This window comes from Schistocerca piceifrons, chromosome 4, assembly GCF_021461385.2.
Source record: "Schistocerca piceifrons isolate TAMUIC-IGC-003096 chromosome 4, iqSchPice1.1, whole genome shotgun sequence".
Taxonomy (NCBI): domain Eukaryota; kingdom Metazoa; phylum Arthropoda; class Insecta; order Orthoptera; family Acrididae; genus Schistocerca; species Schistocerca piceifrons.
Window position 1 is genome coordinate 22,869,132 of NC_060141.1, and position 20,964 is coordinate 22,890,095.

The following is a 20,964-nucleotide window of genomic DNA, read 5'->3' on the forward strand; positions in this document are numbered from 1 at the left end:
CCCGTTTTGTGTACCATGGGGCATCAGCTCCGTCGTTTGTTAATTTATTTGGTATAAATCTCTGAGTTGCTGCTGGTATTGTTTCCTTTACTTGTTCCCCGAAGGCAGGAGGAGTTGTCAAGGCGTTACGATGTGCCTGGTGCCCAGTACGGCCATGAGAGGTGGTCTAACGGAACGTTGGCGACAAGATGTCTGCCCTCATGCTCCCACGCAGTCCGTCATCGGACCACTGTCAGAGCCCTATCTGGATACTGCACGATTCAACCAGCCAGCCAAATGGGGACTGATGATGATGCCCCTCCAAAACTCGGCCAGGCACTGGGAACGCTGTCTCACACGAATTGATTGGTTAGTTTATCTCGGGGGAGAGGAGGACGGGGAAGGAAGTCGGCAGTGTCCTTCCAAAGAAATCATCCGGGCATTGGCCTGAAGCGATTTAGCGAAATCACGGAAAACCTAGAACAGGATGGCCGGACGTGGGTTTGAACCGTCACCCTCCCAAATGCTTCCTGTGTGCTAACCACTGCGCCACCTCGCTCGGTCTTTGACGAATACGCAGCGTCTCCGCGTCCTTTGCAGTAATCACTCGATATCTGATGCTGCGCACGCCCCTTTTATACCCTACCAGACCTGACGCACTCTTGGAGTCTGTTCCGCCTGTCTCAGAGAATTCCAACTCTAATCCATATACCCGCCAATGGTGTGTACACAGCATCATATCAAGCCTTCTCAGTGCTTCACTTGTTTCCTCATTTTTGCTGATTGCATACTTCTGATTATATCTAATAGCGTAATACTATTAAGGTACGTAATACTACATAAAAAACACGTGTATTCATTACAGTACTTGAAATAATTATTCAGTTTTCTTTATTTATAGAACTTGGTAATGGGATCATGCCTATCCGAACCGAGTTGTGTATTTAAATTATATAAATCCCTCAGACTTCAAGAAGAATATAATAATTCCAATCCCAAAGAAAGCAGGTGTTGACAGATGTCAAAATAACCGAACAATCAGTTTAATAAGCCACAGCTGCAAAATACTAACGCGAATTCTTTACAGACGAATGGAAAAACTGGTAGAAGCCGACCTCAGGGAAGATCAGTTTGGATTCTGTAGAAATGTTGGAACACGTGAGGCAATACTGACCCTACGACTTATCTTAGAAGCTAGATTAAGGAAGGGCAAACATACGTTTCTAGCATTTGTAGACTTCGAGAAAGCTTTTGACAATGTTGACAGGAATACTCTTTCAAATTCTGAAGGTGGGAGGGGTAAAATACAGAGAGCGAAAAGCTATTTACAATTTGTACAGAAACCAGATGGCAGTTATAAGAGTCGAGGGACACGAAAGGGAAGCAGTGGTTGGGAAGGGAGTGAGACAGGGTTGTAGCCTCTCCCCGATATTATTCAATATGTACACTCCTGGAAATTGAAATAAGAACACCGTGAATTCATTGTCCCAGGAAGGGGAAACTTTATTGACACATTCCTGGGGTCAGATACATCACATGATCACACTGACAGAACCACAGGCACATAGACACAGGCAACAGAGCATGCACAATGCCGGCACTAGTACAGTATATATCCACCTTTCGCAGCAATGCAGGCTGCTATTCTCCCATGGAGACGATCGTAGAGATGCTGGATGTAGTCCTGTGGAACGGCTTGCCATGCCATTTCCACCTGGCGCCTCAATTGGACCAGCGTTCGTGCTGGACGTGCAGACCGCGTGAGACGACGCTTCATCCAGTCCCAAACATGCTCAATGGGGGACAGATCCGGAGATCTTGCTGGCCAGGGTAGTTGACTTACACCTTCTAGAGCACGTTAGGTGGCACGGGATACATGCGGACGTGCATTGTCCTGTTGGAACAGCAAGTTCCCTTGCCGGTCTAGGAATGGTAGAACGATGGGATCGATGACGGTTTGGATGTACCGTGCACTATTCAGTGTCCCCTCGACGATCTCCAGTGGTGTACGGCCAGTGTAGGAGATCGCTCCCCACACCATGATGCCGGGTGTTGGCCCTTTATGCCTCGGTCGTATGCAGTCCTGATTGTGGCGCTCACCTGCACGGCGCCAAACACGCATACGACCATCATTGGCACCAAGGCAGAAGCGACTCTCATCGCTGTAGACGACACGTCTCCATTCGTCCCTCCATTCACGCCTGTCGCGACACCACTGGAGGCGGGCTGCACGATGTTGGGGCGTGAGCGGAAGACGGCCTAACGGTGTGCGGGACCGTAGTCCAGCTTCATGGAGACGGTTGCGAATGGTCCTCGCCGACACCCCAGGAGCAACAGTGTCCCTAATTTGCTGGGAAGTGGCGGTGCGGTCCCCTACGGCACTGCGTAGGATCCTACGGTCTTGGCGTGCATCCGTGCGTCGCTGCGGTCCGGTCCCAGGTCGACGGGCACGTGCACCTTCCGCCGACCACTGGCGACAACATCGATGTACTGTGGAGACCTCACGCCCCACGTGTTGAGCAATTCGGCGGTACGTCCACCCGGCCTCCCGCATGCCCACTATACACCCTCGCTCAAAGTCCGTCAACTGCACATACGGTTCACGTCCACGCTGTCGCGGCATGCTACCAGTGTTAAAGACTGCGATGGAGCTCCGTATGCCACGGCAAACTGGCTGACACTGACGGCGGCGGTGCACAAATGCTGCGCAGCTAGCGCCATTCGACGGCCAACACCGCGGTTCCTGGTGTGTCCGCTGTGCCGTGCGTGTGATCATTGCTTGTACAGCCCTCTCGCAGTGTCCGGAGCAAGTATGGTGGGTCTGACACACCGGTGTCAATGTGTTCTTTTTTCCATTTCCAGGAGTGTATATTGAGCAAGCAGTGAAGGAAACAAAAGAAGAATTCGGAGTAGGTACTAAAGTCCATGGAGAAGAAATAAAAACGTTGAGGTTTACCGATGACATTGTAATTCTGTCAGAGACAGCAAAGGACTTGGAAGAGCAGTTGAACGGAATGGATAGTGTCTTGAAAGGAGGATATAAGATGAACATCAACAAAAACAAAACGAGGATAATGGAATGTAGTCGAATTAAGTCGGGTGATGCTGAGGGAATTAGATTAGGAAATGAGACACTTAAAGTAGTAAAGAGGTTTGCTATTTGGGGAGCAAAGTAACTGATGATTGTCGAAGTAGAGAGGATATAAAATGTAGACTGGCAATGGCAAGGAAAGCGTATCTGAAGAAGAGAAATTTGTTAACATCGAGTATAGATTTAAGTGTCAGGAAGTCGTTTCTGAAAGTATTTGTATGGAGTGTAGCCATGCATGGAAGTGAAACATGGACGACAAATAGTTTGGACAAGAAGAGAATAGTAGCTTTCGAAATGTGGTGCTACAGAAGAATGCTGAAGATTAGATGGATAGATCACATGACTAATGAGGAGGTATTGAATAGAATTGGGGAGAAGAGGAGTTTGTGGCACAACTTGACTAGAAGAAGGGATCGGTTGGTAGGACATATTCTGAGGCATCAAGGGATCACCAATTTAATATTGGAGGGCAGCGTGGAGGGTAAAAATCGTAGAGGGAGACCAAGAGATGAATACACTAAGCAGATTCAAAGGGATGTAGGTTGCAGTAGGTACTGGGAGATGAAAAAGCTTGCACAGGATAAAGTAGCATGGTGAGCTGCATCAAACCAGTCTCAGGACTGACAACAAAAGAACAAATCCACATTTGACGATTGGTGGCGTCGTAATCTGGATAATTCTCTGATCATTTAGCACACTATTCCTTCAATGCATATATTGTTGCTATTGCATGAAAAAATGTCGTGTAAGTTACACATTATGGTTATTCTGTTTTTACGGCCTCATTGGAGCACATCAGTCACTCATTTTCTGGGAATCTTTCTCAGTAGGATTTTTTTTTTGTTTACGAACTGCCCAGTACCTTTCCGTTCGTTTTCACCTTTTTCGTCGTTCCTGCTTTGTAAACACGCTTTTTATTGTTTTTCGTTCGTCTATTTTTGGTTTAAACCTCATTTTTATGTTTTTCTGTTTCTTTACATTTATTTTAAGTTTATGTTTTAATGTTATGCTTTTCAGTTTCTTTAAATTTATTTTATTAATATTAAATTAAATGTATTAGAAAATGGTTCTATTTGTGGAGGAAAAAAAGTAAGTACATAAACTTTGACAACATAGTGTTCGGAGAGCAGCGGCTCGATGCTATATTTAAGTTAAAATGAACAGTCGAGATCGCAATAATATTTCTTTATTAACCAGTTTCGGCTTATCTGCAAGCCATCTTCAGAATATTTTGCCCCCTGTGGCTGCTGCTGGCGCGGCTCGTTGGATTTTTCGTGATACCACAATCGTACACAACATGTGCATTATGCGAGTGGTGTATCACGAGTATTTCTTATTTTTCTTTTCTTTTTGGGGCTTTGCAGGTGCTGGTGCACCTGTCAACGGCTTTCTGCTACTGCGACCTCGAGGAACTGGGCGAGAAGATGTATCCTTGCCCGTACGACCCTCGAGACATACTCCGCGCCGCTCGTTGGATGGACGACTCAATGTTGGATGCGATTACGGCCCAGTAAGTTGCTGCGAGAGCGCAAATTAACCTGCACGCATGTCCTGCAATTATACTAGTGTAAAGGGTACATAACATAAAGTGTACAGGCATGGGTATGTGTGTGTTTGTCCTTAGGATAATTTAGGTTAAATAGTGTGTAAGCTTAGGGACTGATGGCCTTAGCAGTCAAGTCCCATAAGATTTCATACACATTTTTTATAAAGTGTACTGTTGTCGCCCTTTGAGTTCTGTTACCAAGTTCCGTGTATTTTCCGTTTATGATTTGTCATTTCCTACGTTTCCTTAAATTTATTTGTATTTTAAGTTTTAGGTAGCTATGGACTTGACTTAGTACGTATTCCTTCGTATACAGATTTTTCATCTCTTATTCCTTTACAGACGAATGGAAAAACTAGTAGAAGCCGACCTCGTGAAACATCAGTTTGGATTCCGTAGAAATATTGGAACACGTGAGGCAATACTGACCCTACGACTTATCTTAGAAAATAGATTAAGGAAGGGCAAACATACGTTTCTAGCATTTGTAGACTTCGAGAAAGCTTTTGACAATGTTGACTGTAATACTCTCTTTCAAATTCTGAAGGTGGCAGGGCTAAAATGCAGAGAGCGAACGGCTATTTACAATTTGTACAGAAAGCAGATGGCAGTTATAAGACTCGAGGGGCTTGAAAGGTAAGCAGTGGTTGGGAAGGGAGGGAGACAGGGTTGTAGTCTGTCCCCGATGTTATTCAATCTGTACATTGAGCAAGCAGTGAAGGAAACAAAAGAAAAATTCAGAGTAGGTATTAAAATCCATTGAGAAGAAATAAAAACTTTGAGGTCCGCCGATAACATTGTAATTCTGTCAGAGACAGCAAAGGACTTGGAAGAGCAGTTGAACGGAATGGATAGTGTCTTGAAAGGAGGATATAAGACGAACATCAACAAAGACAAAACGAGAATAATGGAATGTAGTCGAATTAAGTCGGGTGATCCTGAGGGAATTAGATTAGGAAATGAGACACTTAAAGTAGTAAAGGAGTTTTGCTGTTTGGGGAGCAAAGTAACTGATGATGGTCGAAGTAGAGAGGATATAAAATGTAGACTGGCAATGGCAAGGAAAGCGTTTCTGAAGAAGAGAAATTTGTTAACATCGAGTATAGATTTAAGTGTCAGGAAGTCGTTTCTTAAAGTATTTGTATGGAGTGTAGCCATGTACGGAAGTGAAACATGGACGATAAATACTTTGGACAAGAAGAGAATAGAAGCTTTCGAAATGTGGTGCTACAGAAGAATGCTGAAGATTAGATGGGTAGATCACATAACTAATGAGGAAGTATTGAATAGGGTTGGGGAGAAGAGAAGTTTGTGGCACAACTTGGCCAGAAGAAGGGATCGGTTGGTAGGACATGTTCTGAGCCATCATGGGATCACCAATTTAGTATTGGAGGGCAGCGTGGAGGGTAAAAATCGTAGAGGGAGACCAAGAGATGAATACACTAAGCTGATTCAGAAGGATGTAGGTTGCAGCAGGTACTGGGAGATGAAGAAGCTTGCACAGGATAGAGTAGCATGAAGAGCTGCATCAAACCAGTCTCAGGACTGCAGACAACAACAACAACAACAACATTCCTGTGTTGTGTGTCATATTTATTACGTGGGACTGTCGTACAGTACAGCTCCTCACAAGCCACGCACTTGAGTACTCAGTGCTGAGGGGCGTTGGAGGTGGTGTAAGGGGCGGAGCCACTGGACACTGGACGACTGGAAACGAATGGAGTGACGGATCACGCTGTACTCTCTGGCGATGCGGTGGAAGGGTTTCGGTTCGGCAAATGCCTCGAGAACGTTACCTGCTATCGCGTGCAGTGCCAACACTGAAGTACATAGGGGGTAATGTTACGGTATGGGGGTGTTTCTTCTAGTCAAGGTATGGTCCCCTTACAGCGCTTCAGGAAATTTCAAATTCGGAAGGATATGAACTTATTTTACATCCTCGTGTTCTGCGTTCAGTAGAGGAACGGTACAAAGAGGATGATTGTATCAGCGTAACAGTGCAGCCTGTCAAAGCAGCTTCTGTGAGGCAGTGTGTTGTGGAAAATAACACTCCTGAAATGAAGTGGCCTGCCCCGAGTCCAGATCTGAATCCAGCGGAACAGTTTTGGGATGAGTAAGAACGTCGGCCGGCCTCGGTGGCCATGCGGTTCTAGGCGCTTCAGTCTGGAATCGCGCGACTGCTACGGTCGCAGGTTCGAATCCTGCCTCGGGCATGGATGTGTCTGATGTCCTTTGGTTAGTTAGCTTTAAGTAGTTTTAAGTTCTAGGGGACTGATGACCTCAGAAGTTAAGTCCCATAGTGCTCAGAGCCATTTGAACCATTTCAAGAACGTCGATTCCTGTGGCGATCCCAGTGTCCAACATCACTAACTTCTCTGGTTTCGGCTCTTGAGGAGGAATGGGCGACATTCTTCCACAGATATTGAGACACCTCATTCAAACTGTCCCCATCAGTGATCACCGTGATAAAGGCACAAAGGAACACACCGCATATTAATGCGCATTGACAGGTGTCCGGATACTTTTGAACAGAGTGTCTATGTTATTCCGTTAGAGGACATTACAAGTCGTAATGTTTTTGTGGACTGCTCATAGAACATCTCATGGATAGAACACGCTGCTATGTTGCAGCATTTTGGCAGGAATGTAGAGTGTCATAGCTAAGCTGTAGATCACACGTTAGAGATTTTATTTTATGTACTACTGTATGATATAAAATGTTCTCGAATGTAAGAACCCTCCAAAATAGTTATAATATGTTAGTAAATTGCATGTGATCAATGCCGCAGCCCCATTAGTACGGTGGCGACAACAATTGGAGAAATCCTCGTGTATGGTCAGCAACCTTGTAGAATTTTCGGATATCTGATCGGATCAGGTCGTAAGCTCTCCACGCCTCCAGGAGTCGCCACAACTCTTAGCGAGAAGGCGTTTTATGCACATCTGTTCACAGGACGCGAGTCATCTGCGACCAAGACAGCCTTGAAACTGAGATGAAGTACCTGGAGACATACTGGAGGAATGGATATAGCAGCAAGCAGATAATGCGTGTGTTGTATCTAGACAACAGCAGGAAGAAAAAGCGGAAATCGCTGGCGTGTATCTCCTTTGTCCTAAATACCTCCAGAAAAGTCAGCAGAATGTTGGAACGACACAATCATCCAATGTGTGTTTCGTTCATCCTATACGGCCTTGATATTAATGGGCTCAGTAAAGGATAGAGGTGCCGTGAATATAGATGCAACACTGATTGAAACCAGACAACCAAATCAGCGGAACCCGACCATGATGTAAGAGCTGGCCATACTACAGATTACAACAAAACCAAGATATTTAGGCAATTCTACCCGTTCTGGGACTGCGTAATTAAAGAGATCGTTGAAGTAGGGACCAGGACTCGTTAAATTTAGTAGCCTACATCAGGCATGGAACCATGTACTGAGCCGAGAAAAAGCAAAGCGTTCCGTATAGTGAGGTCTGCACCACATGGCGATATCACGGACACCGGAGACCACAGTTCAAAGCCAGGCATCGCCTTCCCCGGTGTCGCCAGCACCAGCCAAGGAGGCTGCACGAATAATGACAGGAGCGGAGTGGTGGTGGGGTTGAGACCCGGCGTGTTCAGAGTGTCCCCGGGGAAACGGCCAGTACTCAGGGATATGATAGGAGCGATCATTCGAAGCAAAAACGTAGGAAACATGGGCTCTAAAGTGCATACCTTAAGAGCTATGAGCACTTGATCAGTAGGAAGACGTGTTTCACAGTAGCGAAGATGAACAAGTGCCCACAGCTCTCCAGGTATGCACTTGTTTTCTAGAGCTTTGTGCTTCGAATGGTTGCTCCCGTCACATGTCTGAATATTAAACATTCCTCTGGGAAAATATCAGATCACATTTCAGGAACCTTCTTTCAAAAGACAGTACTAGAATAAAAAGAACGGTGCAACAGCGGTTCTCTTTTTCTTAACTATACCCAGGAAAGTTATACGCCAGATGTGAGTAGTTATACAGGGTGTTACAAAAAGGTACGGCCAAACTCTCACACACAAATAAAGAAAAGATGTTATGTGGACATGTGTCCGGAAATGCTTACTTTCCATGTCAGAGCTCATTTTAGTTTCGTCAGTATGTACTGTACTTCCTCGATTCACCGCCAGTTGGCCCAATTGAAGGAAGGTAATGTTGACTTCGGTGCTTGTGCTGACATGCGACTCATTGCTCTACAGTACTAGCATCAAGCACATCAGTACGTAGCATCAACAGGTTAGTGTTCATCACGAACGTGGTTTTGCAGTCAGTGCAATGTTTACAAATGCGGAGTTGGCAGAGGCCCATTTGATGTATGGATTAGCACGGGGCAATAGTCGTGGCGCGGTACGTTTGTATCGAGACAGATTTCCAGAACGAAGGTGTCCCGACAGGAAGACGTTCGAAGCAGTTGATCGGCGTCTTAGGGAGCACGGAACATTCCAGCCTATGACTCGCGACTGGGAAGACGTAGAACGACGAGGACACCTGCAATGGACGAGGCAATTCTTCGTGCAGGTGACGATAACCCTAATGTCACCCTCAGAGAAGTTGCTGCTGTACAAGCTAACGTTGACCACGTCACTGTATGGAGAGTGCTACGGGAGAACCAGTTGTTTCCGTACCATGTACAGCGTGTGCAGGCACTATCAGCAGCTGATTGGCCCCCACGGGTACACTTCTGCGAATGGTTCATCCAACAATGTGTCAATCCTGATTTCAGTGCAAATGTTCTCTTTACGGATGAGGCTTCATTCCAACGTGATCAAATTGTAAATTTTCACAATCAAAATGTGTGGGCTGACGAGAATCCGCACGCAATTGTGCAATCACGTCATCAACACAGATTTTCTGTGAACGTTTGGGCGGGCACTGTTGGTGATGTCTCGATTGGGCCCCATGTTCTTCCACCTACGCTCAGTGGAGCACGTTCTCATGATTTCATACGGGATACTCTACCTGTGCTGCTAGAACACGTGCCTTTACAAGTACGACACTACATGTGGTTCATGCACGATGGAGCTCCTGTAAATTTCAGTCGAAGTGTTCGTACGCTTCTCAACAACAGATTCGGTGACCGATAGATTGGTAGAGGCGGACCAATTCCATGGCCTCCACTCTCTCCTGACCTCAACCGTCTTGACTTTCATTTATGGGGGCATTTGAAAGCTCTTGTCTACGCAACCCCGGTACCAAATGTAGAGACTATTCATGCTCGTATTGTGGACGGCTGTGATACAATACGCCATTCTCCAGGGCTGCATCAGCGCATCCGGGATTCCATGCGACGAAGGGTGGATGCATGTATCCTCGCTAACGGAGAGGACATTTTGAACATTTCCTGTAACAAAGTGTTTGAAGTCATGCTGGTACGTTCTGTTGCTGTGTGTTTCCATTTCATGATTAATGTGATTTGACGAGAAATAATAAAATGAGCTCTAACATGGAAAGTAAGCGTTTCCGCACATATGTCCACGTGACATATTTTCTTTCTTTGCGTGTGAGGAATGTTTGCTGAAAGTTTGGCCGTACCTTTTTGTAACACCCTGTACAGTGTCGAACCTGGGAAACTGTAAATAGTGTACAGAACATCAACCGTTGTCTCTCTTGGCGTAATTAACCAGTGTCACGCGGAAGGCCCACCAATAAACGCGAGGTACTTAGCTAGGATCTAATGTTCATACTGTATAATAGATAAAGTCACGTCATCGAACAAGCAACATGCGCCACATGGAGGGTGTTCACGTATAAAGCGGGGTATGTCTGCGGCCTTGCTTCGGAATCGAGAACCGCCGTACGCAGGCGCAGATCAGCGCATGACGCTTCGGCACGTTGCTGGGAAGTGTGCCGCGTGGTTTTTCGCAGAGAATCAACTAGGCGGGACACTGGGAGGACGTCCGTCGAAACCGTTGCGCAGTTTAGCACTTCAGACCAGTGTGTGAGTAGCACCTGCTCATTCAGCTGTGCACAAACTTGGAAGATTACAAGGGGCGCCAGTGCATCGACTGACCATATCAATTATCGTCGCTCTTCATCAGCACTGTAACTTTTCTACTGCAGTCTGCGTACGATGGAGACACTGATCCTAAAACGCTCTTTTTTCTGATTTTACACGGCTTTATTTATCAGCGTAAGTGATTTCACAGGCGTTTTTGTCGGCCTGAAATGAATTTAGCTGAAATAAATGCTCATATCAGTACACGAATTAGTAAACAGTTGAGACAGCAGGCACATTTGGACTATTGCTGCTCCACTATTAACCTCTTGGCATAATGACTGGATAGAACCGTGTCTCTGCAATAGGCCAGATCTTAAACTATCCGCTCTCGTAGTCGAAACGAAAAAAATAGGGAATAAATTACGTACGTAAAAACTCTCCTGCATATCAAATTTTACAGTAGTAATTCAACCGGTATTTGTTCTACACCCATCTCAACAACGCGATTCGAGATACCGTGCTCTCATGACCAGGTAGTTAAACATTTCTTATGAAACTACACTAAGGAAATCTACCAACAATATTAATTGCTGCGCACGTAAGATAAAACAGAATAGAGACGCATTGGACTGTGGGTCCTCGTCTTACAGAAAATTCGTAGACGTCTGTCGGTGGCAGTCCTAAGTCACACCGCAGGCTGTTCCCGCCGCGTCCCACTGCCCTGCCGTGGGCTCCGCGAGTATCAAGTTGGCACTTCTGTTGAGCTGCGCGGGTTGTTGTCAACTGACATGTCCGCGGTATTACCGTACGACTGCAGATATTGCGTCAACCGTAACACTGCTCTAGTGGACGCCTACTTTTCCTCGTTTCCTAAGCCTATGATCGTCGGCCTCTAATTATTCCTTATAGAGATATTACAAATTAATACTCATGTGTCTCCCACAAAAATGATTCTACAAAGCCAAGAAATCCCATTTCGATGTCTTTCACTTCTGCATTCAGAGTATTGCTAGTTCATTTTCATGAATGACTATCTCCAATTATTCTAGCAAGTCGACTTCTTTCCCTTTCACTTCTAAGCATAAGATTACCAAGTCTACCTCTGTTCCCTGAGGGAGCGGCCTATTTCGTGTATACGATTCGCAATTGCTGATTTCTTATAATTACTTAATCTGAATGCGTTTTTATGTTCCTTGCAGTTGTCGTTCGGTAGCGTTCTCGCTTCCCACGCCCGGGTTCGATTCCCGGCGGGGTCAGGGATTTTCTCTGCCTCGTGATGGCTGGGTGTTGTGTGCTGTCCTTAGGTTAGTTAGGTTTAAGTAGTTCTAGGTTCTAGACGACTGATGACCTCAGATGTTAAGTCCCATAGTGCTCAGAGCCATTTGAACCATTTGAATTTGTAATCTACTTTTGTCTATATCTGTTTCATAAATATAAAAAGGTCTTGTCTTGCTCTATAAGACAAATATATCTGCACTTGCTGCGGAGGATGGCCATGCAAACAAACTCGTTGACTAGATACTTTATATCCGTATTGGATATATCCATTTGGCTTATTACGCACGAATTAAATTATGTATTTACGGTGAGTTCTCTGTTTCAGTGTGTAAATGTACGTATTGTGGTATTACCATCACAAGTGTATGTGTTTTTGTAGCCTTTGAAAATGGCGATTGCTAAACGCTTAAGGCATTTTAAGAAAATAGGTACCGCGATCGAGACATATAAAAGTCATGAAATGTATTCGCAATTTGCGGAAACGGTACCACGTCAGCCAAACAATTTGCTGGAAACAAATGAAAAATTGTGCTTGACCGCGTTTCGAACACGGATTTCCTGCTTGTCGCCGGCGGTCACCATAAAAACTTTGCCTATCCGGGCATGTGTCCAGGACTGACCCCAATCTCCATATGTGCCAGCGTTTCCTTCCCTCAACCCTCGTACAGTGATGTGATTCCCACACAGGGAGAGACTTATTTATTTTTCTCGTGAGATTGCCTTGGAAACATGTCCAAATGTGTGTGAAGTCTTATGGGACTTAACTGCTAAGGTCATCAGTCCCTAAGCTTACACACCACTTAACCTAAATTATCCTAAGGACAAACACACACACCCATGTCCGAGGGAGGTCTCGAACCTCCGCCGGGACCAGCCGCACAGAATTGCCTTGGCTGTGGCTTGAAATACATTACTGCAGTGTCTGTATTTAACAGTGTTTCTATAATTCGTTGTATGCATGCCCGAAGGAACAGACACTGCCGAAAACCGATAGCCGTATTAAAGCACGAAATGCATTCGTAAATTGCGAATACGGCTGTCGATTTTGTGCAGTGTCTGTCCCTTCGGTCATGCATGCATATCTGAAGGACCATTGCATCGAACTATAGGAACACTATCAAATACAGACACTGCACTAATGTAAATAAATATAGGAGTGTTTGAGTGTAATATGTAACATCAGATTTTAATTGTTCTCTGTAGCGACAGGTAACATCGACCCAGAAGTTAATTAAAATCGTCCTATCCCCCACTAATGAGAAAGGTTATTGCGAGGCTTCCCTTGGTTGTCAGGCATATGCCGGAATGGCAAGTTCCCCCCTAAATATTTTCAATGGGGATTCCGCCTTCTGCCCCTGTACCAGCCTACTGGGGCACGGGGTGATCAGTTACGTCAGAGAAATGATGTTGTTGTTGTCTTTAGTCCTGAGACTGGTTTGATGCAGCTCTTCATGCTACTCTATCCTGTGCAAGCTTCTTCATCTCCCAGTACCTACTGCAACCTACATCCTTCTGAATTTGCTTAGTGTATTCATCTCTTGGTCTCCCTCTACGATTTTTACCCTCCACACTGCCCTCCAATTCTAAATTTATGATCCCTTGAAGCCTCAGAACATGTCCTACCAACCGGTCCCTTCTTCTTGTCAAGTTGTGCCACAAACTCCTCTTCTCCCCAATTCTATTCAATACCTCCTCATTAGTTATGTGATCTATCCATCTAATCTTCACCATTCTTCTGTAGCACCACATTTCGAAAGCTTCTATTCTCTTCTTGTCCAAACTATTTGTCGTCCATGTTCCACTTCCATGCATGGCTACACTCCATACAAATACTTTCAGAAACGACTTCCTGACACTTAAATCTATGCTCGATGTAAACAAATTTCTCTTCTTCAGAAACGCTTTCCTTCCCATTGCCAGTCTACATTTTATATCCTCTCTACTTCGACCATCATCAGTTATTTTTCTCCCCAAATAGCAGAACTCCTTTACTACTATAAGTGTCTCATTTCCTAATCTAATTCCCTCAGCATCACCCGACTTAATTCAACTACATTCCATTATCCTCGTTTTGTTTTTGTTGATGTTCATCTTATATCCTCCTTTCAAGACACTATCCATTCCATTCAACTGCTCTTCCAAGTCCTTTGCTGTCTCTGACAGAATTACAATGTCATCGGCGAACCTCAAAGTTTTTATTTCTTCACCATGGACTTTAGTACCTACTCCGAATTTTTCTTTTGTTTCCTTAAGTGCTTGCTCAATATACAGATTGAATAACATTGGGGAGAGGCTACAACCCTGTCTCACTCCCTTCCCAACCACTGCTTCCCTTTCGTGTCTCTCGACTCTTATAAATGCCATCTGGTTTCTGTACAAATTGTAAATAGGCTTTCGCTCCCTGTATTTTACCCCTGCCACCTTTAGAATTTGAAAGAGAGTATTCCAGTAAACATTTTCAAAAGCTTTCTCTGAGTCTACAAATGCTAGAAATGTAGGTTTGTCTTTCCTTAATCTATTTTCTAAGATAAGTCGTAGGGTCAATATTGCCTCACGTGTTCCAACATTTCTACGGAATCCAAACTGATCTTCGCGCGAGGTCGGCTTCTACTAGTTTTTCCATTCGTCTGTAAAGAATTCGCGTTAGTATTTTGCAGCTGTGACTTATTAAAGTGATAGTTCGGTAATTTTCACATTTGTCAACACCTGCTTTCTTTGGGATTGGAATTATTATATTCTACTTGAAGTCTGAGGGTATTTCGCCTGTCTCATACATCTTGCTCACCAGATGGTAGGGTTTTGTCAGGACTGGCTCTCCCAAGGCCGTCAGTAGTTCCAATGGAATGTTGTCTAATCCCGGGGCCTTGTTTCGACTCAGGTCTTTCAGTACTCTGTCAAACTCTTCACGCAGTATCGTATCTCCCATTTCATCTTCATCTACATCCTCTTCAGTTTCCATAATATTGTCCTCAAGTACATCGCCCTTGTATAGACCCTCTATATAATCCTTCCACCTTCCTGCTTTCCCTTCTTTGCTTACAACTGGGTTTCCATCTGAGATCTTGACATTCATACAAGTGGCTATCTTTGCTCCAAAGGTCTCTTTAATTTTCCTGTAGGCAGTATCTATCTTACCCCTTGTGAGATAAGCGTCTACATCCTTACATTTGTCCTCTAGCCATCCCTGCTTAGCCATTTTGCACTTCCTGTCGATCTCATTTTTGAGACGTTTGTATTCCCTTTTGCCTGCTTCTCTTACTGCGTTTTTATATTTTCTCCTTTCATCAATTAAATTAAATATTTCTTCTGTTACCCAAGGATTTCTACTAGCCCTCATCTTTTTATCTACTTGATCCTCTGCTGCCTTCACTACTTCATCCCTCAGATCTACCCATTCTTTTTCTACTGTATTTCTTCCCCCCATTCCTGTCAATTGTTCCCTTATACTCTCCCTGCAACTTTGTACAACCTCAGGTTTAGTCAGTTTATCCAGGTCCCATTTCCTTAAATTCCCACCTTTTTGCAGTTTCTTCAGTTTTAATCTACAATTCATAACCAGTAGATTGTGGCCAGAGTCCACATCTGCCCTTGGAAATGTCTTACAATTTAAAACCTGGTTCCTAAATCTCTGTCTTACCATTATATAATCTGTCTGATACATTCTAGTATCTCCAGGCTTCTTCCATGTATAAAACCTTCTTTTATGATTCTTGAACCAAGTGTTAGCTATGATTAAGTTATGCTCTGTGCAAAATTCTACCAGACGGCTTCCTCTTTCATTTCTCTCCCCCAATCCATATTAACCCACTATGTTTCCTTCTCTCCCTTTTCCTACTCTCGAATTCCAGTCACCCATGACATTAAATTTTCGTCTCCCTTCACTACCTGAATAATTTCTTTTATCTCATCATACATTTCATCAATTTCTTCATCATCTGCAAAGCTAGTTGGCATATAGACTTGTATTACTGTAGTAGGCATGGGCTTCGTGTCTATCTTGGCCACAATAATGCGTTCACTATGCTGTTGGTAGTAGCTTACCCGCACTCCTATTTTTTTATTCATTATTAAACCTACTCCTGCGTTACCCCTATTCGATATTGTATTTATAACCCTGTATTCACCTGATCAAAAGTCTTGTTCCTCCTGCCACCGAACTTCACTAATTCCCACTATATCTAACTTCAACCTATCCATTTCCCTTTTTAAATTTTGTAACCTACCTGCCCGATTAAGGGATCTGACATTCCACGCTCCGATCCGTAGAATGCCAGTTTTCTTTCTCCTGATAACGACGTCCTCTTGAGTAGTCCCCGCCCGGAGATGCGAATGGGGGACTATTTTACCTCCGGAATATTTTACCCAAGAGGACGCCATCATCATTTAACCATACAGTAAAGCTACGTGCCCTCGGGAAAAATTGCGGCTGTAGTTTCCCCTTGCTTTCAGTCGTTCGCAGAACCAGCACGGCAAGGCTGTTTTGGTTAGTGTTGCAAGGCCAGATCAGTCAATCATCCAGACTGTTGCCCCTGCAACTACTGAAAAGACTGCTGCCCCTCTTCAGGAACCACACGTTTGTCTGGCCTCTCAACAGATACCCCTCCGTTGTGGTTGCACCTACGGTACGGCCATCTGTATCGCTGAGGCACGCAAGCCTCCCCACCAACGGCAAGGTCTATGGTTCATGGGGGGAGAGAAATGATAAATAACTGAAATATCTATGGTTACTATATGCCGGACAGTGCAACAACAAACATCGCAAATGCATCTATGACAGTAATACAGGTGGTTTTGATGAGAGGAACTATACTGTGCAATTATTCATCTTTTATCGTAGGTAATGTTGAAAGTTCTCTTTAAATAATTAAAATACGACTGCTATGCTCTGTTTCGAATAATAAGAAAAGATGGCTCTGAGCACTATGGGACTTAACATCTGAGGTCATCAGTTCCCTTAAACCTAACTAACCTAAAGACATCACACACATCCATGCCCGATGCAGGATTCGAACCTGCGACCGTAGCGGTCGCGCGGTTCCAGACTGAAGCGCCTAGAACCGCTCTTCCACAACGGCCGGCTGAATAATAAGAGCTGCGCAGAAGTAATGATGCATCGTAATAGAAAATTAAACTGTCGTAATTAGAATGCAAGCCTTTAATACAGGTAAAGAAATAATATGACTGCAAGAATTTTGAACAGTATAAACTGCCTGGATAATGAACTTTGACATAGTTTTGCAAAACTGATCCCAGATCCCAGAACTAAAACTGATACACAACACAGAAGAATCCAACTGTCTCTGAATGACATAAGTTGGCCCTGATTGAATGCAAGCCTTTAATACAGGTAAAGTAATAATGTGACTGCAAGAATTTTGAACAGTATAAACTGCCTGGATAATGAACTTTGACATAGTTTTGCAAAACTGATCCCAGATCCCAGAATTAAAACTGATACACAACACAGAAAAATCTAACTGTCTCTGAATGACGTAAGTTGGCCCTGATTGAATAAAAAAACATCAAAATATTTAGTCCTTACCTCTGTTCTGTGCAAATCTGGATAATGCGTTGCAGTACTGCTCAGCTATGCTACAGCTCCAAATTACTGTACCTACACAGGGACACTCGTGAGGCGCAATGAGTTCTCTGTTAGTTGCAAATCGAAGTAGTTTCGGAACACACTAGGTTCCTCTTCTACTTTCGAAAAAAACCGTGATCAATTAACAACTGTAAGAGAAAGGTAGGTGAAAAATAAGGCTGCAATAATAAAGGAGTGACTTCAAAGAAATTACCTTATAAGTCCTCTTCACGTAAGTAAAGATTCCATTACACTTCCGCCTTCTCACATCAGTTACCATTACATTATCAGCTTAATTAAAGTTATCGATAAATTGAGACTTTACATTTCAAGCGTAACATTACAACTGCTTCCTCACTTCAACACAGCTATCCACTATCTGCTACTGAGCCTACGCACACACCAAAGAAGATAACCTAACCCTGCAATACAGCTTACAACATCGCTGCTCGCTCACATGTAACAGCTCGAGAGGAAAGATATGACATTCTTGTACAATAGATTGATACTCAAATGACACCTATCACTGCTAGAGCAGTGAATTTGATTGCAAAGGATCTGGTTTTTCAGTAGGACGCTAATTGTGTGGATGTGTACATCGTCTGCTAGAAGCTTCGGCTTGGGGACAGCGACTACAAATGAAGTTCGCGGCACTGGCCCCGTTCCCTACTCTTCTCTCCCGATCCTTGCGCCGTCACGCCATCGTTTTTGTAGACGCGCGGCGCAGTACTTTGACGGACTTTTCTTCGCCAGTTCGCTGAGTCATTGTACCTGATGACCGTGCAGTTTCTCTCCTCTAGCCAGTGACCCTATTTTCCCTCTTTGTCCTTCGGTTAACAGACGCAGAACGTGCTGTTGTGTACCTTTTACGTCGTCTGTGACCCAGTGGCTTAACATGGGGATGCGGACGTTGTATGTATTATTATTTGCAGATGTTTATTACCGATGCTTTTCGATACGCACAAGTAGCCAACGTCAAGCATCCGAACGCATACAAAAAATTTTGTTATTGTAGAGTTGAGGATACACATGCTGGAGGCATAGTGTCCGAGACTCCAACGAAGACAATCGCCATAACAGCAAAGAAATAATCGCTATTACACTGAAGAGCCAAAGAAATTAGTACATCTGCCTAATATCTTGTAGGACCCCCACGAGCACGCAGAAGTGCCGCAACACGACGTGGCATGGACTCGACTAATGTTTGAAGTACTGCTGGAGGTAATTGACACCATGAATCCTGCAGGGCTGTCCATAAATCCGTAAGACTACGAGAGGGTGGAGATCTCTTCTGAACAGCACGTTGCAAGGCATCCCAGATATGCTCAATAATGTTCATGCCTTGGGAGTTTGGTGGCCAGCGGAAGTATTTAGACTCAGAAGAGTTTTCCTGGACCAACTCTGTAGCAATTCTGCATGTGGGGGGTGTCGCACTGTGCTGCTGGAATTGCCCAAGTCCGTCTGAATGCACAATGAACAACAATGGATGCAGGTGATCAGACAGGATTCTTAGGTACGTGTCACCTGTGAGAGTCGTCTCTAGACGTATCAAAGGTCTCATATCACTCCAACTGCACACGCTCCACACCATTACAGAGCCTCCACCAGCTTGAAGAGTCCACTGCTGACATGCAGGTCCACGGATTCAAGACGTTGTCTCCATACCCGTACACGTCCATCCGCTCGATACAATTTGAAACGATACTCGTCCGACCACGCAACATGTTTCCAGTCATCAACAGTCCAATACCGGTGTTGACGGCCCCAGGCGAACCGTAATGCTTTGTGTCGTGCATCAAGGGTATACGAGTGGGCTTTCGGCTCCGAAAGAAGAGCGGCGCGTTTCGTCACAGGGTTATATGGTAACCGTGATAGCGTTACGGAGATGTTTAACAAACTGAAATGGCAGACTCTGCAAGAGAGGCGCTCTGCATCGCGGTGTAGCTTGCTCGCCAGGTTTCGAGAGGGTGCGTTTCTGGATGAGGTATCGAATATATTGCTTCCCCCTAATTATACCTCCCGAGGAGACCACGAATGTAAAATTAGAGAGATTAGAGCGCGCACGGAGGCTTTCAGACAGTCGTTCTTCCCGCGAACCATACGCGACTGGAACAGGAAAGGGAGGTAATGACAGTGGCACGTAAAGTGCCCTCCGCCACACACCGTTGGGTGGCTTGCGGAGTATAAATGTAGATGTAGATGTAGATCAATGATATTTCGTTGAATCGTTCGCACCCTGACACCTCTGATGGTCCAGCATTCAAATCAGCAGGAATATGCGCAAAAGTTGCACTTCTGTCACGTTGAACGACTCTCGTCAGTCGTCGTTGGTCCCGTTCTCGCATGATCTTTTTCCGGCCGCAGCGAATCGAGTATTTGTGAAACGGTCGTACGGGAAAATCCCCACTTCATCGCTACCTCGGAGATGCTGTGTCCCATCGCTCGTACGCCGATTACAACACCACGTTCAAACTCTCTTAAATCTTGATAACCTGTTATTGTAGAAGCACTAACCAATGTGACAACTGCGCCAGACACGTGTTGTCTTATATAGGCGTTGCCGACCGCAGCGCCGTATTCTGCATGTTTACACATCTCTGTATATGAATGCGCATGCCTACACCAGTAATTTTTGGAGCTTCAGTGTACATGCTATGTAAACGGCTTTTTGAAGGGTAATTTAACTAACAATCCCAATAATACCGGTGCTTCAAACGCCTGAACCGAGACCGTAAAACCCTCACACACGTCCTCACTACGAAGTCAATCACCTCCTGAGCCAAAGTCTGATTCAACAATTTCCACATCTGCGTAACCCCTGCAGCCTATCCTCATAGCCTACTCCTATAACCACATCAAACATGCATTAACAGTTCTTATTTGCCCTATTGATACATAACTATTCCCAGACGGTTCATTATGTTCCTCATCCATTACCACAGTTCTCCAAAGAATACTTCCATTTGTGCGAGTCAACGCTCTCCAATAAATTACAATACACTGCCAGTCCGTTCCTGTATTTCACCTTGATACCATAGAAAAGTAGTGCCACAACTAGCGGCATTTCGCTTTCTCCCGACTGGATACCGCTGTATAATGCCAGCCCCCACCCCCATCTCACCCTGGACAGCACTGCTTCCCTCCCTTACGCCCGAATCATAAGCAGAGACAAATCCTATTCCACTAATCCAGCACTCGAAATACATACTTGACAAACTCACTTTTCGAACCCACACAAACTGCCCAGCACTCTACCCATGTGCCGCCTCCTTTTTCTGTCCCACGATTCCACGCCATTTCGTCCAGGTTGTATAGCTGGAGCTGGTAATCACGCCATTGAAATCGATTTTCAGTTGAGCTACAACACAAGCACCAACAGCAGCACTGCAACGCCAGCTCCAACCCCCTATCGCTAACACCCACCACCACAACAAGATCGCTCGATTCAGTTTGATAAAATTCAAACATTTCATCATCTTTTTGTGGATTTCCATTCAAGATACTTGTAATCAATATCTGTAAGAC

General features: G+C 44.7%; 1 protein-coding gene across 1 annotated transcript in view; it reads left to right on the plus strand.

Annotated features, from left to right (window-relative positions):
• The window catches only part of LOC124794934 (putative fatty acyl-CoA reductase CG5065), a 466,122-nt gene that overhangs the window by 294,625 nt on the left and 150,533 nt on the right, over positions 1 to 20,964 (plus strand). Inside the window, exon 4 of the mRNA XM_047258649.1 lies at positions 4,435 to 4,580. Within this exon, the coding sequence (XP_047114605.1) occupies positions 4,435 to 4,580 (146 nt within the window). The remainder of the gene's footprint in view (positions 1 to 4,434; positions 4,581 to 20,964) is intronic.